The 24,321-nt window shown below is 40.6% G+C and overlaps 1 protein-coding gene across 10 annotated transcripts in view; it reads right to left on the bottom strand.

The window, feature by feature from the left end:
- Nucleotides 1-12,813: 12,813 nt before the first annotated feature.
- Nucleotides 12,814-24,321, bottom strand: part of LOC128685047 (acetyl-coenzyme A transporter 1) — a 38,609-nt gene continuing 27,101 nt past the window's right edge. For all 10 annotated transcript variants that reach the window (XM_070102488.1, XM_070102495.1, XM_070102492.1 and 7 more), the window contains 5 exons: nt 22,030-22,140; nt 21,405-21,589; nt 20,907-21,027; nt 18,883-19,101; nt 12,814-16,417 (listed from right to left, as the gene is read on the bottom strand). In XM_070102488.1, coding sequence (XP_069958589.1) covers nt 16,247-16,417; nt 18,883-19,101; nt 20,907-21,027; nt 21,405-21,589; nt 22,030-22,140 — 807 coding nt within the window. In that variant the 3' untranslated portion in view covers nt 12,814-16,246. The remainder of the gene's footprint in view (nt 16,418-18,882; nt 19,102-20,906; nt 21,028-21,404; nt 21,590-22,029; nt 22,141-24,321) is intronic.

Below are 24,321 nucleotides of genomic sequence, written 5' to 3'. Positions count from 1 at the left end.
TTGGATTCGTATGTTCGTAATGCCTTTGCGAATAATCACTCAGTTATTGCCATATTTTTTGACCTTGAGAAGGCATATGACACAACTTGGAGGTATAATATTTTGGCCCAGGCCCATTCCTTAGGCCTCCGAGGCAATCTACCATCCTTTCTTAAGAACTTTTTAACTGACAGACATTTCCGTGTTCGAGTCAATAATGTTCTTTCCCCGGACTTCGTCCAAGCTGAAGGTGTCCCTCAGGGATGTGTTCTAAGCACAACACTTTTTCTCCTTGCTATAAATGATTTGGCCTCTGCTCTTCCACCCAATATTTGGTCATCACTCTATGTTGATGACTTTGCTATTGCTTGTGCAGGCGCTGACTGTCATCTTATTGCAGTTTCTCTCCAGCATGCGGTCGACCATGTTTCCACTTGGGCCACCACGCATGGGTTTAAATTTTCAGTACCAAAACTCACCAAATTACTTTCACTAGACGCTCTGTTATCTCCGATCATCCTTTGTATCTCTATGGCTCCCGTATCCCCGAACGTGATACAGTCAGGTTTCTAGGCCTTCTCTTTGACCGTCGGTTATCCTGGAAACCTCACATAACCTCTCTGAAGGCAACTTGTCACAGCCGGCTAAACCTTCTTAAAACCCTTGCTCATCTTTCCTCAGGAGCTGATCGTCGAACTCTGCTTCGCCTACATTCAGCCCTCGTTTTATCGAAACTCGATTATGGTGACCAGATTTATTCCGCGGCCTCTCCTGCTACTCTCTCTAGCCTTAACTCTATCCATCACCAAGGATTACGTTTGTGCCTTGGTGCTTTTCGCTCTTCCCCTGTTGAGAGCCTCTATACAGAAGCGAATGTTCCATCCTTGTCTGATCGCCGTGATGCCCATTGCCTTCGCTACTATGTACGCTCTCACGATCTACACAATCCTTCCATTTATAGAATGGTCACCGATATTAGTAGACATTCTTTATTCGTTCGCCGCCCCTGTTTGCTCCGTCCCTTTTCTCTTCGCCTACATTCACTCTTGTCTTCCCTTCAGTTACCACCTTTATATGTTCATGTAGCATCTCACTTTTCCCTACCCCCCTGGGAAGTTCCAGCTGTTCGGGTCTGTTCTTTCTCACTCCCTTGCTCGAAAGCTCAACTGCCTACGGTGGCTTCCCGCTCTCTTTTTCTTGATCATTTCCACTCCCATTCTCATGCCACCGCTGTGTACACAGATGGCTCTAAGTCTTCAGACGGCGGATTCGCAGCAGTGTTTCCGGACAGCGTCGTGCGGGGACATTTACTATCTTCAGCTAGTATTTTTACTGCTGAACTGTATGCCATTCTTGCAGCACTTATTCGTATCGCATCTATACCTGTGTCATCATTTGTAGTAGTCTCAGACTTCCTTAGTGCTCTACAGGCTATACGAAAATTTGATACATCTCATCCCCTAGTTCTCCTTATCCAACTTTGGCTATGCCGTATCTCTACCAAACATAAAGATATTGTTTTTTGTTGGGTCCCTGGTCATGTCGACGTACAGGGCAATGAACAAGCAGACACTGCTGCGCGGTCAGCAGTACATGACCTACCAATTTCCTATCGAGGTGTTCCATTTCTGGACTATTTTGCTGCAATAGCTACCCAGCTTCGCACCCGTTGGCAACAACGTTGGTCAACTCTGCTCGGTAACAAACTTCATTCTATTAAACCGAGCATAGGTTACTGGCCGTCTTCTTGTCATCAGTGCCGAGGTTGGGAGACCACTCTCTCCCGCCTTCGCATTGGTCACACTCGTCTTACTCATGGGTATCTCATGGAGAGGCACCCTGTTCCTCTCTGTGAGCAGTGTCAAGTTCCAGTATCGATTAGCCACATTCTGTTAGACTGCCCTCTCTATCAACGAGCACGCAGAATTTACCTCCGTCGTCGTCTTCGTTCTACTACTCTCTCTTTACCTTCCCTTCTTGCTGATGGACCCTCCTTTAATCCTGACTCTCTCATTGACTTCTTGACAATGACTGATTTACTCCACAAACTCTGATGATACTTTTCACACTCCCCTCAGCCCTTTCTAGTTCAGTCTCTTGCTGCCCTTTACCCTTTCACCATCCACTGCCCCGCTGTTATCCGTAACCTATTACTCATCCATCTCCCTTTTGCCACCTGATGCCCTCGCTTCCTTCCTGCCCTGCAGCGCGGTATAGTCCTTGTGGCTTAACGCTTCTTTTTGAAGGTCAACATCAAAGCTGCTTTCATAGAAAACCTGGAAGCTTTCTACAACAGATGGGAACATAAAAAGTCCGGGCTGAATGGTACTGCCCTTGATACTGGCCATGTAGTCAGAAACTGTAAGGCTGGAGATGATGTCCTGGTAGTCAGTAAATGGGGGGCTGATAGTGCTGTCCTGGGAGACAGTAATGGGGAAGCTGGAGGTGCTGTCCTGGGAGACAGTAATGGTGAAGCTGGAGGTGCTGTCCTGGGAGACAGTAATGGTGAAGCTGGAGATGTTGTCCTGGGAGACAGTAATGGGGAAGCTGGAGATGCTGTCCTGGGAGACAGTAATGGTGAAGCTGGAGATTTTGTCCAGGTAGTCGGGAATTATACGCAGGAAGGAATACATATGAATGACCGCATAGGGGACAGGAGCCATAGTAGGGAAACAAGTGTAGTCAAAGATAAGATAAAACCAATATTGCAAACTAGAAATACCGCAGGAAATAGCAAACAAGAGGACTCCACTAGCAATAGTGAGGATACATTACCAAAAACAAATGGTGGGAGCTCCATTGTTGGTGCTAGGGAGGATAGAAGTAAGACAGGGAAACATGCACCAACAGGGAATACAGTCACAGAAACCCAAGGCAAACGGAAACCAAGCCTGTGCACATACTATGCACTCGGTATCTGCTGGCATGGGAAATCTGGAAAAACAGATGGGACGTGCAACTATGACCACCCTAGGAAATGCCATGCCCATATGACAACAGGAAAATGCAAACTCCCTTCCTGTAAGCTTTTTCACCCTGAACTGTGTACCTCTTCAGTACAGGAAAGACTGTGCTATAACTTAAATTGCCAGGCATACCATCTAAAGGGGACAAAAAGATACAAAACATCCAGGCCATGGGAAAACCTGGGTAGCCACAGCCACTCAAGAGGGAGAGGTTTTTTAGTGCCAGGAAGGAAAAAAAACTGGCAGGAAATGGCAGAAATCGTACACCAAATCCAGTCATTCCTGGAGTGGAACCACAGTCGATGGCCTCCACTCCAAACCAACAGATACAGATACTAATGCCGGAAAAAAAATCCCCCCCCAGTACCAACAATACCACCAGTCCGATAACATTCTTCTTTGCAAATATACAGGGTCTAAAGCCAGCAACAAACAACAAAATACCTTTCATCCGTGGACTGCTTGCAGAGGCAAAGGCAATGTTCGCGGCTTTCACTGAGACCCACATAAAGGATCACTTGGACAACGAAATATGGATCCCAGGTTACAACCTATACAGATGTGACAGAGTGAACAGGCAAAAGGGGGGGGTTGGCCTGTACATTGCAGAGTCACTTGTTTGCACAGAACTGCTAAATGCCTCAAATGATGTAGTGGAAGTTTTAGCAGTAAAGGTCGAGAACCAAAACCTAGTCATTGTGATAGTCTACAAGCCTCCGGATGCAACATCCCAGCAATTCCAGGAACAGCTGTTAAAAATTGACCACTGTCTGGAAAACCTTCCAGCTCCCGCACCCAACATCTTGCTCCTGGGGGATTTCAACTTAAGGCACCTAAAATGGAGGAATATAGCAAATAATATTGTTGCAGTAATAACACCAGGAGGCAGCTCTGATGAAAACTCACACTCACGCGAGCTTTTAAATCTCTGCACAAAATTCAATTTAAACCAGCAAATAATAGAGCCTACTAGACTGGAGAATACACTAGACCTCATCTTCACTAACAATGATGATCTGATAAGAAATATCACCATATCAAAAACAATATACTCAGATCACAACATAATTGAGGTTCAGTCATGTATGCGCGGAGCCCCAGACCGACATAATGAGATTAGTCACGAGGGAGCATTCACCAAATTCAACTTCAATAACAAAAACATAAAGTGGGACCAAGTAAACCAAGTCCTAACAGATATAAGCTGGGAAGATATACTAAGCAACACAGACCCCAACTTATGCCTAGAACAGATTAACTCGGTAGCACTCGATGTATGCACAAGGCTTATTCCTCTAAGAAAAAGGAGGAGTAGATGTAAAACAGAAAGAGACAGGCGCTCCCTTTACAGGCGACGGAAAAGAATAACAGAGCGGCTAAAAGAGGTCAATATATCTGAAATGCGTAGGGAGACACTGGTCAGAGAAATAGCAAGCATCGAACTTAAGCTAAAAGAATCCTTTAGGAGTCAGGAATCGCGGGAAGAACTAAAAGCCATAAATGAAATCGAAAGAAACCCAAAGTATTTCTTCTCCTATGCCAAATCAAAATCGAGAACAACGTCCAGTATTGGGCCCCTACTTAAACAAGATGGGTCCTACACAGATGACAACAAGGAAATGAGTGAGCTACTCAAGTCCCAATATGACTCAGTTTTTAGCAAGCCGCTAACCAGACTGAGAGTCGAAGATCAAAATGAATTTTTTATGAGAGAGCCACAAAATTTGATTAACACAAGCCTATCCGATGTTATCCTGACGCCAAATGACTTCGAACAGGCGATAAATGACATGCCCATGCACTCTGCCCCAGGGCCAGACTCATGGAACTCTGTGTTCATCAAGAACTGCAAGAAGCCCCTATCACGAGCCTTTTCCATCCTATGGAGAGGGAGCATGGACACGGGGGTCGTCCCACAGTTACTAAAAACAACAGACATAGCCCCACTCCACAAAGGGGGCAGTAAAGCAACAGCAAAGAACTACAGACCAATAGCACTAACATCCCATATCATAAAAATCTTTGAAAGGGTCCTAAGAAGCAAGATCACCACGCATCTAGAAACCCATCAGTTACACAACCCAGGGCAACATGGGTTTAGAACAGGTCGCTCCTGTCTGTCTCAACTATTGGACCACTACGACAAGGTCCTAAATGCACTAGAAGACAAAAAGAATGCAGATGTAATATATACAGACTTTGCAAAAGCCTTCGACAAGTGTGACCATGGCGTAATAGCGCACAAAATGCGTGCTAAAGGAATAACAGGAAAAGTCGGTCGATGGATCTATAATTTCCTCACTAACAGAACAGTTAGTTAGTTTAATATGTTTATTATGCACCCCATACCCATCCTGTGGGCGGTAGTCAAAAGATTACAGAGGTACATAATGGGTCCAGGGACTGGGCCTCAAAGTTTTGATAGCTGAGCAAGTTACAGAGGTAATGAATTCACAATTTACAAAGGTAATGAACTCACAATTTACAAAGGTAATGAACTCCAGGTAGGTCTAGTCACAATCATTACAAGTTACAAAGGTATTTACAGATTACAGAGGTACACAATGGGTCCAGGGACCGGGCTCCAAAGTTTTGATGGCTGAACTAGGTACAAGGTAATGAACTCACAAGTTACAAAGGTAATGAACTCACAAGTTACAAAGGTAATGAATACTGTAAGAATGGTTACTTACGTTTATACATGGTTGCAATCATGAACAAATTTTAGAGTAATGAGCAATTCACACTTCCACACCCGGTCACAACAGAACACAGAGAGTAGTCGTCAACAGAGTAAAGTCCGAGGCAGCTACGGTGAAAAGCTCTGTTCCACAAGGCACAGTACTCGCTCCCATCTTGTTCCTCATCCTTATATCCGACATAGACAAGGATGTCAGCCACAGCACCGTGTCTTCCTTTGCAGATGACACCCGAATCTGCATGACAGTGTCTTCCATTGCAGACACTGCAAAGCTCCAGGCAGACATCAACCAAATCTTTCAGTGGGCTGCAGAAAACAATATGAAGTTCAACGATGAGAAATTTCAATTACTCAGATATGGTAAACATGAGGAAATTAAATCTTCATCAGAGTACAAAACAAATTCTGGCCACAAAATAGAGCGAAACACCAACGTCAAAGACCTGGGAGTGATCATGTCGGAGGATCTCACCTTCAAGGACCATAACACTGTATCAATCGCATCTGCTAGAAAAATGACAGGATGGATAATGAGAACCTTCAAAACTAGGGAGGCCAAGCCCATGATGACACTCTTCAGGTCACTTGTTCTATCTAGGCTGGAATATTGCTGCACACTAACAGCACCTTTCAAGGCAGGTGAAATTGCCGACCTAGAAAATGTACAGAGAACTTTCACGGCGCGCATAACGGAGATAAAACACCTCAATTATTGGGAGCGCTTGAGGTTCCTAAACCTGTATTCCCTGGAACGCAGGAGGGAGAGATACATGATTATATACACCTGGAAAATCCTAGAGGGACTAGTACCGAACTTGCACACGAAAATCACCCACTACGAAAGCAAAAGACTTGGCAGACGATGCACCATCCTCCCAATGAAAAGCAGGGGTGTCACTAGCACGTTAAGAGACCATACAATAAGTGTCAGGGGCCCGAGACTGTTCAACTGCCTCCCAGCACACATAAGGGGGATTACCAACAGACCCCTGGCAGTCTTCAAGCTGGCACTGGACAAGCACCTAAAGTCAGTTCCGGATCAGCCGGGCTGTGGCTCGTATGTTGGTTTGCGTGCAGCCAGCAGCAACAGCCTGGTTGATCAGGCTCTGATCCACCAGGAGGCCTGGTCTCAGACCGGGCCGCGGGGGCGTTGACCCCCGGAACTCTCTCCAGGTAAACTCCAGGTACAATGTTGAATTTACAGAATTTGGTTGTTGTGTGCTTTACATGTAGTTAAATAATGATTACAGTGTACCACTAGAACGCCTAGCATGGCTAGGCATTTCGGGCAGACTTAGTTTAATTTTTTATTTTAAAATATTACAAATTATGAGGTAAGTTGGTATTATGGCTAAGTGACTAAATACCAGTTTGTGAGTTTAGCAATGTGAATGCTTTTGTTTTGGCACAGTACATAGTTTTAGTATTGGAGTATCATAGGATTCATTATTTTAAGATTGAGATTAATATTTCTGTTTATGGTCAAATGGGTGAGTGAGTGTAAGTGTGAACCACCAGGTGGTATTCGTGTAGTTAGTTGATGGGGTGTATCAGGGAGATAAGATGTTTTCTAATGGTAGTTTTGAAGGTGATGAATGTGTCTGCAGTTCTAGAGTTCTCAGGTAGGGTGTTCCAGATTTTAGGGCCTTTGACATACATTGAATTTTTGTAAAGGTTTAGTCGGACACGGGGAATGTCGTAGAGATGTTTGTGTCTGGTGTTATGCCTGTGGGTTCTGTCACAACTATCAAGAAAGCGTTTTAGGTCAAGGTTGATATTGGAGTTTAAGGTCCTGTAGATGTAGATTGCACAGTAGTAAGTGTGGATGTACTGAACAGGGAGTAAGTTTAGATCTATGAAGAGTGGGGGGGGGGTGTTGCCAGGGATGGGATTTAGTGATTCTTAATGCAGCTTTTTGTTGGCTTTAGGTGTGTTGCTGCAGTTGATCCCCAAGCACAAATAGCATAGGTGAGGTATGGATATATAAGTGAATGGTATAGTGTGATAAGGGCAGTTTGCGGCACGTAGTATCGTATCTTGGAGAGGATCCCAACCGTTTTGGATACTTTTTTGGTTATGTGTTGGATATGGGTGCTGAAATTCAGGTTTTTGTCAAGGTATAGGCCTAGGAATTTGTCCTCATTATGTCTGGTAATTAGGGTGTCGTCGATCTTAATGTTAATTTGTGCATCTCCTGCTCTGCTACCAAACATAATATAGTAGGTTTTGTCAGTGTTAAGCGTAAGTTTATTGGCTGTCATCCAAGTCGATATTTTGATCAGCTCCTCGTTAACAATGGTGTTGAGGGTTGCAAGATTAGGGTGAGAGATGACATAAGTCGTGTCGTCAGCAAAGAGAATGGGTTTCAGGTGTTGGGATACGTTTGGAAGATCATTGATGTATATGAGGAAGAGCAGGGGACCAAGGACACTTCCCTGCGGAACTCCAGTATCAAGTGGCCGTGTTGTTGATGCTGTGTCTTTAATGGTGACATACTGATACCTATTAGTAAGGTAATTATTATTATAATCAAGGGGGAAGCGCTAAACCCGGAGGATTATACAGCGCCTGGAGGGGGGGATGTGGAAGGCATTCAGGCTTAATTCGGGGAACTGGAGCACAGATCCAATTCCCTAAATCAAGAGCCCCTCACCAACATCAAGGAACCTTCCTTGATGGGATTAGTAAGGTAAGATTTGAAATAAGCAAGCGCATGGCATCCATCAATCTACTGACCTTCAGTTTTTCACTCGTCACACTTCCACTTTTCTCTCTACCTGCACACCTAACATTGTCCTTCTGAAGCCTACTTATTAGGCCACAATGCCATATTTGTTTACCTCAGGCCTTGAGATATAGGTAGAATTTTTGCAATTCAGCCAATTATTATTATTATTATAATCAAGGGGGAAGCGCTAAACCCGGAGGATTATACAGGCAATTCAGCCAAATAAAGGCAGAGAAGCGTCTGATTATAACACTTATCCCACACTCCTCTCTGTGGTTAGTCAAAAGATCACGTTCTATAAATTCCTCAACCAAGCTGCTTTCCTTTCCTAATTTAGGCAGCGGCAGGCAGTTATTACTGTTAACCACAGTGCCTAACGAAATGTAATAGAGAAGGGTACCTTGATACTGGCTAAATGTTCTTGATCCAAAGAACTGGCACTGCCCTTCCCTTTCTAGTATAAAATCTGATTAACTGAAAATCCCCAAGTGCTGTATGACCGCTATAAGTTGAGCACTCTCCAATTAATATAACAATAATTCTCTCTTCAAACTGGACCCTTCAAGGGAATGATGACGAAGGCCTTTTGATTTAATGACCTGGAGCTACTCTCTTTTTCTGTTTTTTTTTTTTTTTGGATCAAACCTGATTACCTCCCATTCTTCAGGCACTTCACTTGCTTATTTGTGGTTGCAGGGGTTATATGACCCTTACGGATTTAGTGCTTCCCCTTACGGATTTAGTGCTTCCTTAATATTATTATAATGAAAAAGGTAACTCCTTAATAGCTGTTGCCACTTAAGATATTGTATATCCAAAAATCGCATTTGACTGCCTCATATTGCCAGTCTGGTGCTCAGTGGATATGGAGCCTACTCCTTGGCAATGCCATCACTGCTAACAGCATAGTCTTCCAGCAAATTGCTGCCAATAAACTGCTAAATATCTGCAGCTCTTGATAGCATAACAGAAATAGCATATGACTATGGAATATTATTATTATTACGATCAAAATTAAGTGCTAAACCCACCAGGATTATACAGCACTGCAAGAGTATGGGAGAGCATAGGGTGAATGTGGGAGGGATCTGGGAGTGTAGGATGTGTGAGAGGTGTCAGGGAAAAGTAGTAAGAGTGTAGAGCAGTCTGGGTAAAGAGAGAGAGAGAGAGAATTTGTGTGTGCATATTCACCTAGGTGTACTAACCGAGTTGTGGTTGCAGGGGTAGTCATAGCTCCTGACCCTACCTCTTCACTAGCCGCTACTGGGTCACTCTCCGTGTGTGTACTCGCCTAATTGCGGTTGCAGGGGTCGAGACTCAGTTCCTGGCCCTGCCTCTTCACTGAGTGCTACTAGGTCCTCTCTCTTCCTGCCCCATGAGTTTTATCATACCTCATCTTAAAGCTATGTATGGTTCCTGCCTCCACTACCTCGCTTGCTAAGCTATTCCACTTCCTGACTACCCTATGACTGAAGAAATACTTCCTAACATCCCTTTGACTCATCTGGGTCTTCAACTTCCAATTGTGACCTCTTGTTTCTGTGTCCCCTCTCTGGAACATCCTGTCTCTGTCCACCTTGTCTATTCCATGCAGTATTTTGTATGTCGTTATCATGTCTCCCCTAACCCTCCTGTCCTCCAGTGTCATCAGGCTGATTTCTTTTAACCTTTCTTCGTAGGATATTCCCCTTAGCTCTGGAACTAACCTTGTCACAAACCTTTGCACTTTCTCTAATTTCTTGACATGCTTGATCAACTGTGGGTTCCAAACAGGTGCTGCATACTCCAGTATGGGCCTGACATACACAGTGTACAGTGTCTTAAACAATTCCTTACTAAGGTATCGGAATGCTATTCTCAGGTTTGCCAGGCGCCCATGTGCTGCAGCAGTTATCTGGTTGATGTGTGCTTCCAGAGATGTGTTCGGTGTTATACTCGCCCCAAGATCTTTTTCCTTGAGCGAGGTTTGCAGTCTTTGGCCACCTAGCCTATACCCCATCTGCGGTCTTCTTTGCCCTTCCCCGATCTTCATGACTTTGCATTTGGCGGGGTTAAATTCAAGAAGCCAGTTGCTGGACCAGGTGTCCAGCCTGTCCAGGTCTCTTTGAAGTCCTACCTGATCCTCATCTGATTTAATTCTCCTCATTAACTTCATCATCTGCAAACAGGGACACTTCTGAGTCTAACTCTTCCATCGTGTCCTTCACATATACCAGAAATAGCACTGGTCCTAGGACCGACCCGTGGGACCCCGCTTATCACAGGTGTGTGTGTGTGTGTTAGGGTTTGGGAGAGCATAGGATATGTGGGAGGGGACCAAACTTGTAAAGACTCATACAATGATTGGGAAATTAGAGATACAGTGGTACCTTGAGCTATGAACTTAATTCGTTCCAGAAGGCTGTTCGAGTGCTGATACCGAATGAATTTCCCATAAGGAATAATGTAAATTAGATTAGTCTGCTTCAGACCCCAAAAATACACTTACAAAAGCACTTACATAAGACACTTACATAATTGTTCGATTTGGGAGCTGTTCGAAACTGTAATTAGGTTCACTCTTATAGGTCCAGTGCTTTAGGTCAAGAGCTGTCCATTTGGCATCAAGGTATGCCCATGAAGAGGGGTGGTCTTGGGTGCAGGAAATGTATGGAAGAGCATGGGAGGGGTTTGAAAGAGTATGAGATATATATGGGCCAAGTATAGTGTGATGTCCCCTGCTGTAAAAGGATGCTAAAAAACAAAAAAATGGCAGCAGTCACTATCATTCATTCAGTAGGTCTTACTAGAAGTGCACTCACATCACACTGATAATGACACTCTGAGCTGCAACTTGGAATTATATTATTAACACATCAGCCGTTTCCCACTAAGGCAGGGTGGCCTGAAAAAGAAAAACTTTCATCATCATTTACTCCATCACTGTCTTGCCAGAGGCATGCCCACACTACAGTTAAAAACTGCAACATTAACATCCTTCCTTCAGAGTGCAGACATTGTACTTCCCATCTCCAGGACTCAAGTCCAGCCTGCCAGTTTCCCTGAGTCCCTTTATAAATGTTACCTGCTCACATTCCAACAGCACGTCAAGTCCTAAAAGCCATTTGTCTCCATTCACTCCTGTCTAACATGCTCACATATGCTTTCTGGAAGTCCAAACCCCTTGTACACGAAACCTCCTTTACCCCCACTCCCTCCAACCTTTCCTAGGCCGACCCCCTACCCCACCTTCCCTCCACTACAGATTTGTATACTCTCAAAGTCATTTTATTTCGTTCCAGCCTCTCTACATGTCCAAACCATCTCAATAACCCCTCAATAACCTCCTCCTAATCTTCAAACTATGGATTCTCTGCATTATATTCATGCCACACATTGCCCTCAGACATGACATCTCCACTTGCTTTAAAAATATTAATGCATACTTCTATGCTTAGATACAGGTATGAATGTATCTCCATTTGAGACATGAAGCTTGTACATAGTTTGTCAAAGTCTTCCTCCCTGTTGGTAAGGAGGTGGCTATGTGGTCACCAACCATTTAACAACCAAAGGCTAACAGTGCTTAATTGGACTGAATGAGTGATCCGAAAATAAAACATTCAGACATTTCATCTTGGATAATAATAAAAGAATAAGTTAGAAACACAGATGCAAAATATATATATGAATCTAGTTACACCTGCTGCCACTGCTCCCCTGGCAAATCTTAAGAGGCATCCTGAGGGTGGTATACATTAGCTAGTGACAGGACAAATCCTTGAATCAAAGGCCTTTTCAACATCAAGGCACACGCTTGAAGAAATTGTTGGTAAAAAATAACACTTAGCTGATAACGAATTATGTCTGCATGACCACTAAAAGTGTAGCATATCCCATGATTTTATTAATGAATGCCTTAAAGAGAGAAGGATGTATGACTAGTGGGTTAAGTGCTTCTTTTTGATAATTAAAAAAAGGGGAAATTTATGATTTCATTCCTGCATTAAAAATAACTAAATTACTTTTAACTTGCATTTTATAAATAAGATGCACAAATAACCCGCACATAAAAGAGAGAAGCTTATGACGACGTTTCGGTCTGACTTGGACCATTGACAAAGTCGGACCGAAACGTCGTCGTAAGCTTCTCTCTTTTATGTGCGGGTTATTTGTGTATCGTTCCAGTCACGGTATTGTGCGTTTTTTTTGTTATAAATAAGATGTACTGTGCTACATACTATCAAACTTTAACTTGAATAGTATCCATATGTAGACTATTAAGCATTGTAAGTGACCCTTTCTCCTGTATATATTACTAAATGTAAAAAGAAGGAAACTTCCTAGTTCCTCTTTTTTGGATCACCTTACTTTGGTGGGATATGGTTTGTGTGTTAAAAAATGTAGGCTATTTGAGTGCTCAGACAAAAATTAGATTGCAGGATATGAAGATAATCAAGTACCAAAAGAGACTTTCATCTTACTGATAATACACTGCAATACACAAAATAAGTTAATGTTTTGTGATTTTAATTGAAGAACATATTTAATACCCTTATGCAGGTGTCAGGCACAATTGTTCAATTTTTGATTTGACAAATTTAGATGAAGATGACTGAAGAGCTAATGGGTTTATAGTTTAAACCCTGAAGGCAATTAAAAACAAAAAATCTTAACCAAGCATTTCAATGGAACATTCTACATGCAAAAGAAAAAAAAAAAAATCATAATATTAACAGTGGAGCCCATGCTAACCTTCTTATGGTGATTAGAAATATACATACCTAATTGGATGAATCTTAGTAGACCAGTGTGGTCCAGTAGTCATGACACTGGCCTGAGTGTTTTGGGACTTACCTGCCATGGGATCAAGTGTGACCTGTTCTGTGATTTGTTTGCAATTGTATTATTACAATTTCATAAGTCATACTAAAACAGTGTGATATACACTTTAGCAACCCCTATAGTGTGCAGTTTTAGAACAAAAGAAATCTAATGTTGACTGGTAGGCCACCTGCAGTACCTCGCCTAAACTTAGACCTTAATGCACCAACCTCTTGCACCCAACCACTGCACTATTGAAGCTGTTTGTATTTCATATCTTATGAACCTGAAAATGTCTACCCATGGGTGCAACATTGCACCAATGAAGGACTCCACTGCAATTATTGTCTTTATCACCACTTGTCAGAGTTATGCTTCCAGTTTGCAACAAAATTATCCTAAGCAAAACTATAAAATCTTTTATTACAAGTATATAAATAATTTTACAAAATTAAATTCTTCCATCAATAACAATTTAAACTATAATAGAAGCTGAAATACAGTAGGGCCCCAACTTAAGAGGTTCTGAGTTAGGAGGTTTTGCACTTACAACAGTGGCATTTTGGAACAAATTGCTCTTTTGAATTTGGGACCACTATATTAACCCTTTGACTGTCGCAACCCCCAATCCTGAGGTGTCTCCTGGTGTCGCAAAATTTAAAAAAAAAAAATTATTATTTTTCTTATGAAATGATAGAGAATCTTTTCCCGATTGTAATGACACCAAAAAAAACGAAATTTGATGGAAAGCTGATGGAATTATGCTCTCGCGAAGTTAGCGACCTCGGTGATATTTACAAATCGGCGATTTCGCCCACTTTGAGCCCTATTTTCGGCTAATTCCATTGTTCCAGTCGACCAAACTCATAACTATTTCTTTAGAACTCCATTTTTTCTATCGATTGAGTACAAGAAACTGCCCATTTACCGATTTCAACTACCCAATAATGTGGTCAGAAATTTGCAATTTGACCAATTTCATGAAAATTAAAAAATATGACAATTTCAAAATAAGGTCCAGAATGAACAATGCAGACATTCCTGGCTCTAAAATAACATTTTCTTTGTTCATCAGTCATGTCTCCAGGCCCCTCTGATATTACTCTTGCTTTCTATTTTGAATTTTTATTCAAACAAAATATAGAAGACTTACTATTATGCAGACTACTGCAATACTGTAATAATTGTATAAATAACATAAACCCATTCATGACTGCATATTAGAATGGCTAGTTGGACATTTATTGGACAATGACATCATTTGTTTACTTTTGAACATTGGCAAAAATCAAACATTTCCCCTGCTTTGAGCTCCATTTCCAAGTTCTTTTTATAGTAAAATCAATCAAAATCACCTCTACTTCTATAATATGTTTTCCATTCTATCAAATGAGACCAAGAAAATGAGAATACAACTATAAATACTATAAGAAAATAGACCACAAAGTCGGCATTTTAATTAAAAAAAATGGTCGGAGTTTTTTTTTTATTATTATGCACTGCATGCTCCAGGATTTTTTTTATATGGTGCACACTGACCACACAGACCCATTCTCTCACATGTGGGCCTACCAGCTATCTCCTGCTTGATTTGAAGCTGCTAGAATTTTTGAGTATATATACGTCAAACACGGTACCTCGTAAGACGTATATATACGGCCGCGACAGTCAAAGGGTTAATTATTGTTAAGTTTTACACACTGGCCGTTTCCCATCGAGGCAGAGTGACCCAAAAAGAAAGAAACCCAAAAAAGAAAAAACTTTCATCATTCAACACTTTCACCATCACTCACACAATCACTGTATTTGCAGAGGTGCTCAGATACAACAGTTTATTTTTAAGGATGAACTACAAATACAACCTCTCCTCACTTAGCAACGTACTCATTTACTGACAACTCAGACTTACGACGGGCTCTCTGACCAGTATGCAAACCTAAATAATGAATATTAGAGCTGATTTCCTCTATTCTGTTTATTGGAATAGACAGTACACTACGGTATAAACAAATAAAAATATACCAGAAATGTTATAAATGATGCAAAGGTGACATTAACACTAAAGATGGTTGACACAAACCCACTACCACTGTAATATGCTCCTCACTTAGCGACGAATTCATTTACCAACGTGATCTTAGGACCAAAACTCCGTCGTTAAGTGAAGAGAGGCTGTAATACATTTTTTTCTTAGTTTTTACCAAATACATTCAAACTTTATTTTATACAAGTACAGAGAACTCAGATTTGTTTGGTAAAGGCTTGTCAAGAACTAAATGTTCAGTATTTAAGTTGTCAGTATGTCAAATGTTGGTGGTAAGGGAGAACTGGCTGAGGTTGGGAGGTAGACAGGTTGGATGTTAGCCAGATTGGAGGCCTTTTCCTGATCAGCACTGCTAACTGTCATGAATGTGTTCAGTAAACAGTTGGACCAAGATGTAATACCACATAACAACACTCTCCTTCCCACTAACACCCACTTGCCCACTCATTCATCAACTCACCTACACCACCCTCACACCCACATCATCACATGCACAGTACCTTCACACCGACACCCACAATCACCCTCACACCCATCTTCACATTCACACCACTTATCTTCACATCCACCCACTCACTCTAACTCTCTCACACTCTATTTTTAAGTGAAAAAGAACAGTATTGTATGTAAAATAGTGGATGAAAATTCATTTGAAAAAAAAAATTACCAGAAATTAGATACAGAATATTGCAGATCGGGAACACATTAATTCATTTTACACTGTTTGGGGGGAAATAGGTTCTGAGTACTGAACAATCAACTTACAATGTTAATTCGTTCCAGAAAATTCATGTTGGGGCCCAACTGTATTCCATAACACTGTAAAGTGTATGCTCTACAAAATCATCATACTGCCTGAGATACTGAAGACTTCTAAGAACTACTGGTTTAATGAATTTTACATGAGATATGAAACTTTTAAGAAGCCACAACCTTTTAAACATGAGAAAACAATTCTTTACACCCTCTAAATTTGTGATACTGTTTTTTTTTACTCTAGAAATCTCCTATTCCTAATCAGGCAGTCAACCATTTCTCTTGGATACTGTCCAAGCTGATGTAGGTAGGTTCTGTATTCTTTTGATAGTCTTGAGTCCCCACTTCATCCAGAGAAATCCAAATATTACAAGTATTACACTCTCAACGTAGTAACCATCAATGTCTGTTATACAAACACCACCTTCACTCTCGCACGCCTGAAAATTAAAATTGAAGTTAAATTGCTTGTAAGGCAAGAAATACACGTTAACAAAAATGTGATTATAACGAGGAAGTGCTAAATCCATAAGGCTTATACAGCACCAACAGTATAATGAACTTTTCATCCTTTTACTCGTGCTGAGGAATTTCATTATTTTATCTAGATATTTTATCTAGATATTGTACAGAAAGTGTAGGGAGGGGGACACCATGATGATAGAGAAGGACTCTTTAATCTAAGGAATTACAGCTATCCAGCCTTTCTTCAGATCAAACCTGATTACCTCCCATTCCCCAGATGCCAGATAACCCCTACAAGTTTAGTCACTCCCACATGAATGTTATACAGTAACAGCAATAATTTAGGATGTGAATATACTGCACCTTTGATGTATAGCAATTGTAATTTAGACCTTACACCTTTTAAAATTTGGGCTATGAACAAACAATTTGTAAAATGCCATCCAAGCAATAATTTACAAAATGTGCCCTCATATTATGGTAATGCCTACAGCTTAAATAAAACTATCATAATTTATATGAATACATCAATGCTTTTCTTAACCCTCAGGTTAGGGTGTGTAGAAGAGAGGGAGAATACTTCCCGGTAAAAGTAGGTCTTAGACAGGGATGTGTAATGTCACCATGGTTGTTTAATATATTTATAGATGGGGTTGTAAAAGAAGTAAATGCTAGGGTGTTCGGGAGAGGGGTGGGATTAAATTATGGGGAATCAAATTCAAAATGGGAATTGACACAGTTACTTTTTGCTGATGATACTGTGCTTATGGGAGATTCTAAAGAAAAATTACAAAGGTTAGTGGATGAGTTTGAGAATGTGTGTAAAGGTAGAAAGTTGAAAGTGAACATAGAAAAGAGTAAGGTGATGAGGGTATCAAATGATTTAGATAAAGAAAAATTGGTTATCAAATTGGGGAGGAGGAGTATGGAAGAAGTGAATGTTTTCAGATACTTGGGAGTTGACGTGTCGGCGGATGGATTTATGAAGGATGAGGTTAATCATAGAATTGATGAGGGAAAAAAAGTGAGTGGTGCGTTGAGGTATATGTGGAGTCAAAAAACGTTATCTATGGAGGCAAAGAAGGGAATGTATGAAAGTATAGTAGTACCAACACTCTTATATGGACGTGAAGCTTGGGTGGTAAATGCAGCAGCGAGGAGACGGTTGGAGGCAGTGGAGATGTCCTGTCTAAGGGCAATGTGTGGTGTAAATATTATGCAGAAAATTCGGAGTGTGGAAATTAGGAGAAGGTGTGGAGTTAATAAAAGCATTAGTCAGAGGGCAGAAGAGGGGTTGTTGAGGTGGTTTGGTCATTTAGAGAGAATGGATCAAAGTAGAATGACATGGAAACCATATAAATCTATAGGGGAAGGAAAGAGGGGTAGGGGTCGTCCTCGAAAGGGTTGGAAAGAGGGGGTAAAGGAGGTTTTGTGGGTGAGGGGCTTGGACTTCCAGCAAGCGTGCATGAGCGTGTTAGATAGGAGTGAATGGAGACGAATGATACTTGGGACCTGACGATCTGTTGGAGTGTGAGCAGGGTAATATTTAGTGAAGGGATTCAGGGAAACCGGTTATTTTCATATAGTCGGACTTGAGTCCTGGAAATGGGAAGTACAATGCCTGCACTTTAAAGGAGGGGTTTGGGATATTGGCAGTTTGGAGGGATATGTTGTGTATCTCTATACATATATGCTTCTAAACTGTTGTATTCTGAGCACCTCTGCAAAAGCAGTGATAATGTGTGAGTGTGGTGAAAGTGTTGAATGATGATGAAAGTATTTTCTTTTTGGGGATTTTCTTTCTTTTTTTTGGGTCACCCTGCCTCGGTGGGAGACGGCCGACTTGTTGGAAAAAAAAAAAAAAAAAAAAAATTCATTATTTTTACATATTGTACATCGTTTGTACAATAATGTATTACATTTAATACTGCACATGCAACGACCCTGTTCATGCAGTGTACCGTATTTCTCGGCTATTAGATGCATTTTTCCAGTCTCGAAAAACTACCCTGCATCCTATAAACTGAAGGTCAGTGACAAGAGCTATAAGTTTGGGGTGTGGGGTGGGCTGTAGGTCTCCCAGTTACGTCCAATGCCGAGTCCTTGAAACTAAAACAAGTCTCATAAGCCACGCCTCATAAGCTGCAAAATACGGTATATTGGGCAAGCTTTAACCTAAATGAAGGCTATAAGGACAAACATTTTACATGTGTATAAAAACATTAAAGATATACACATCTGTATCATATTTAGTGAATATGACACAAAAGTTTATGTAAGTAGATAAAATAATAGCATGGTATGTGAGAATATTGCAAAACAACAATTTAATGAGTGATAGTGAATGCATTTCCTCCTTTTTGGGTCACCCTCCCTCAGTGGGAGACAGCTAGCATGTTAAAAAGTGCTTAAAATTGCAGCAATTTGATTTTTTACAAACCTCTTCGTTATGTTTGTTATTACAGGAGAGAATGTTCACCACTCCTGAGCAAGACTTCCAAGTCAGTTCAGAGACATAGCGCAGTGCAATCCATGCTGGCCAGTTTCCTCCAAGATTTGTGAACGTATTGAGGAGGGTCATGTAAGTTCCTCCAACACTAGAGTCACTAATGCGTGCAAAGAATGCCATCACTCCCACAAACATACAGTTTGCAAATACCTGGAAAAGTAAAGTCATAGTAAGTGATAGAAGTAAAATTATAATTATTTCCTATGAGCCATACAAATTACATTAGTTATGCACTCAAAAATGATTATATTTTTAATTTGATCTTATTATAATACAGATATAATCCAATTCAATGTGTAAAGGTAGAAAGTTGAAAGTGAACATAGAAAAAGAGTAAGGTGATGAGGGTATCAAATGATTTAGATAAAGAAAAATTGGATATCAAATTGGGGAGGAGGAGTATGGAAGAAGTGAATGTTTTCAGATATTTGGGAGCTGACGTGTCAGCGGATGGATTTATGAAGGATGAGGTTAATCATAGAATTGATGAAGGAAAAAAGGTGAGTGGTGCGTTGAGGTATATGTAGAGGCAAAAAATGTTATCTATGGAGGCAAAGAAGGGAATGTATGAAAGTATAGTAGTACCAACACTCTTATATGGGTGTGAAGCTTGGGTTGTAAATGCTGCAGCAAGGAGGTGGTTGGAGGCAGTGGAGATGTCCTGTCTAAGAGCAATGTGTGGTGTAAATATTATGCAGAAAATTCGGAGTGTGGAAATTAGGAGGTGTGGAGTTAATAAAAGCATTAGTCAGAGGGCTGAAGAGGGTTTGTTGAGGTGGTTTGGTCATTTAGAGAGAATGGATCAAAGTAGAATGACATGGAGTGCGTATAGATCTGTAGGGGAAGGAAGGCGGGGTAGGGGTCATCCTTGAAAAGGTTGGAGGGAGGGGGTAAAGGAGGTGTTGAGGGCGAGGGGTTTGGGCTTCCAGCAAGCGTGCGTGAGCGTGTTAGATAGGAGTGAATGGAGACAAATGGTATTTGGGACCTGACAATCTGTTGGAGTGTGAGCAGGGTAATATTTAGTGAAGGGATTCAGGGAAACCGGTTATTTTATATAACCGGACTTGAGTCCTGGAAATGGGAAGTACAATGCCTGCACTTTAAAGGAGTGGTTTGGGATATTGGCAGTTTGGTGGGATATATTGTGTATCTTTATACGTATATGCTTCTAAACTGTTGTATTCTGAGCACCTCTACAAAAACAGTGATTATGTGTGAGTGAAGTGAAAGTTTTGAATGATGATGAAAGTATTTTCTTTTTGGGGATTTTCTTTCTTTTTGGGTCACCCTGCCTCGGTGGGAGACGGCTGACTTGTTAAAAAAAAAAAAAAAAACCCGATTTGGAATCTATTTACCTGTAAAATATTAATACATAAAATATTAATACATAAAATATTAATACATAAAATATTAATACAGTGGACCCCCGGTTAACGATATTTTTTCATTCCAGAAGTATGTTCAGGTGCCAGTACTGACCGAATTTATTCCCATAAGGAATATTGTGAAGTAGATTAGTCCATTTCAGACCCCCAAACATACACGTACAAACGCACTTACATAAATGCACTTACATAATTGGTCGCATTCGGAGGTGATCGTTATGCGGGGGTCCACTGTACTAAAAAAATGGGCACATTTAAGAGGCGGTGCAGTCACCATAACAGTGCAATTGCCCAACTGTACAGCATAAAATTCAAATTAAGATGTGTAAGCTCAGGAAAACATGTAAAAAATAATTTTTTCCAATATGCCATTACATCATGGCAATTTTTTATGTTAAAAGATCTCCAAGATCATGAGAAGGTTAAAGACAGTGTTCTCAAGCTATAATCCATATTATTTTTATATCGAGATTAGTAAAAAGAAAAAGTATCATACGTGAATATCAATTAGTAAGGCTTGAAACTGTAAAGCATACTTTCTAATTGATCCTGGCTTACTACAAACCTTACCTGATGTATGAGATATATAAAAACAATGATGCAATAGTAGTAGAAAGGATAAGAGCCATCATCTTGCTTGAACACAGGTGTTATCCACACTATTCCAGCAAACACAAACCCAAACAGCAGTCTGTAAAACAAGTGGTAAAGCTTTGGTGATAAGGAATAAACATATTAAAGACTTTATTCTCTAAACTCTTCATATTCACCACTATGGATGAACATATGTAATTTGAATATATGCCTGTACCTGCAATTGCATATCAATCCACAGCATCACTGTTTGACTTTGATATACTATACAGATAGTGTGAAATTCTAAGTTCTTCCTTAGATCAAACCTCACAATTTCCAGGTGCTATATGATGCCTATGGGTTTAGTTCTTCCCCATGAATATCATAATATTCTGTTTAAGTTAGCTAAATATGAGCATACCAGGACATAGTGTAATTAAAAGAAATGGATACAAAATAGAGTTAAAACCAGAAACAAACAACCCTACCAACCTTAATGGATAGCCAACCATGAATGGGTTGAGAGGTTTGGGTCCAGCAGTGTAACGGGAGATATAAAACGGGAGAAGCACTTGGACAGGGGTCAAGGGGATGGACAGCAGTGCTAGACGGTCCTTAGGCACACCACTTTCTATCAGCTTCAGGCCTGTTAAGGAGTCTGCAGCAGCAAACCCAATCTGAACAAATGAAACCTCTAATTTTAAGACCATATCATATACTGTACTGGAGAATTAGATCAAACAGGAAATGTTAATGAGGTTGTAATAATGTGTAACATATTTAAGACTTCTGTTTTAAGGAAAAATAAAATTCCCAACTAAGGAACAAGGATTTAGTAGTATAGTATGGTCCAATAAAGATTTCAGAGTTTTTGCATTTCACATTCACATTTTGTCCTTACATAAATTGCTACAGTGTAGAGGGATAGACATGTTGAAAAAAATGGGTGATATTTACATAATGGTAAGTCTGTGTTAGGTTTGTTTTTTAAAAAGTGTTTAGTATAAAATCTTATAAAGGTTAATAAAAGCACATCTCAGTCACACACACACACACACACACACACACACACACACACAAAACAAAAAACAAAAACATACTTCTCTAGTCTACATACCTTGCACGTCAACAATACTATAATCAAATCCTGTATTGGCCTGAGCTTCAAGATACGACCAAGGATTTGGTAAGTACCAACTAATCCAAAGTCGGGATCATCAACTGTAACCTGACAAATTAAAGCATATTAATAATTAAACAAGAAATGTTCAACTGTTGGGGCATAAAAGTCCTAATCTAAAAGTTTATTTTATTATTAACACAGGCCATTTCTCACCAAGGCAGGGTGGCCCGAAAAAGAAAAATTTTCATCATTCGCTCCATTGCTGTCTTGCAGGAGGCATGCTTACACTACAGGTATATAACTGCAAAATTAACAACCCTCCTTCAGAGTGCAGGTACTGTACTTTCCAGCTCCAGGGCTAAAGTCCAGCCTGCAGGTTTCCCTGAATCCCTTCATGTTACCTTGCTTACATTCTAACAGCATGTCAAGTCCTAAAAACCATTTATCTCCTTTCGCTTCTAACACACTCATGCATGCTTGCTGGAAGTCCAAGCCCCTCGCACACAAAACCTCCTTTACCCCCTCCCTCCAACCTTTCCTAGGGTGACCCCTACCCTGCCTTCCCTCCACTACAGATTTATACACTCTGAAAGTCATTCCATTTCGTTCCAACCTCTCTACATGTCCAAACCTCTCAATAACCCTTCCTCAGCCCTCTGGATGATAGTTTTGGTAATCCAGCACCTCCTAATCTCCAAACTATGAATTCTCTGCATTATATTCACAACACACATTGCCCTCAGACATGACGTCTCCACTGCCTTCAGCCTTCTCCTTGTTGCAACATACACCACCCATGCTTCACACCCATATAAGTGTTGGTATAACTGTACTCTCATGTATTCCCCCCTTTGCTTCCATGGATAAAGTTCTTTGTCTCCACAGACTCCTCAGTGCACCACTCACCTTTTCCCCCTCATCAATTCTAAGAGTCACCTCATCTTTCATGGACCCAGCTGCTGACACATCCACTTGCAAATATCTGGAAACATTCACCTCCTCCAGTCTGATATCCAATCTTTTGTTACCTAATTTTTTTGAATCCTCATCACCTTACTCTTTCCTACATTTACTTTTAATTTCCTTTTTTACATAACCTAACAAACTCATCCACCAACTTCTGCAACTTCTCTTCAGAATCTCCCAAAAGCACAGTGTCATAAGTAAAGAGCAACTGTGACAACTCCCACTTTGTGTTAGATTCTTTATCTTTTAACCTCACAACTCTTGCCAACACCCGAGCATTCATTTCTCTTTTAACTCTATCTATAAATATACTGAACAACCATGGTGACATCACACATCCTCGTCTAAGGTCTACTTTTACCTACCTTCTATTCCATACATTTGCAACATCTGCCACATTGCCTCCTTATCTACCCTCTCATATGCCTTTTCCAAATCCATAAATGCCACAAAAACCTCTTTACCCACCCTTATCTAAATACTGTTCACCTACGTGTTTCACTGTAAACGCTCGGTCTACACACCCCCTACCCTTCCTAAAGCCTCCTTGTTCATCTGCTATCCTGCTCTCCATCTTACTCTAATTCTTTCAATAGTAACTCTACACTTTACCAGGTATACACAGCAAACTTATTCCCCTATAATTTTTACTCTTTTGTCCCCTTTGCCTTTATACAAAGGAACTATGCATGCTCTCTCTCTCCCAATCCCTAGCTCTTTCAGGGTCGGCAGGCCCTCTTCTAAACTTGTTCTCAGGGTTGGAAATTTTTTTCAAAAAAAAAAAAAAAAAAAAAAAAATCTTATGGAATGATAGAGAATCTTTTCCCGATCATAATGACGCCAAAAGTATGAAATTTGATAGAAAACTTACGGAATTATGCTCTCGCGAAGTTAGAGGTCTCGATGATGTTTACTCATCGGCGATTTCGCCCACTTTGAGCCCTATTTCTGTCCAATTCCAATGTACCAATCGACAAAAATCATAACTATTTCACTAGAACTCCATTTTTTCTATCGAAAGAGTACAAGAAACCACCCATTTACAAATTTAAACTATCAAATAAAGTGGTCAGAAATTGGCAATTTTGCCAATTTCACAAATTTCAAAAGATGCTAATTTCCAAATAGGGTCCAGAATAAACAAGACAGACATTCCTGGCAGTAAAATAACATTTCCTCTGTTCATTAGTCACATCCCCAGGCCTCTCTTACATTTCTATTGCTTTCCACTTTGAATTTTTATTCTCACAAAAAATAGAAGATTTACTGTTATGCAGACTACTGCATTAGTGTAGAAATGGTATAAATAATATCAGCACA

Source organism: Cherax quadricarinatus, chromosome 5 (genome assembly GCF_038502225.1).
Source record: "Cherax quadricarinatus isolate ZL_2023a chromosome 5, ASM3850222v1, whole genome shotgun sequence".
Classification (NCBI taxonomy): domain Eukaryota; kingdom Metazoa; phylum Arthropoda; class Malacostraca; order Decapoda; family Parastacidae; genus Cherax; species Cherax quadricarinatus.
The sequence above is the reverse complement of the archived record's forward strand: the minus strand, read 5'-3'. Positions and strand labels throughout refer to the sequence as shown.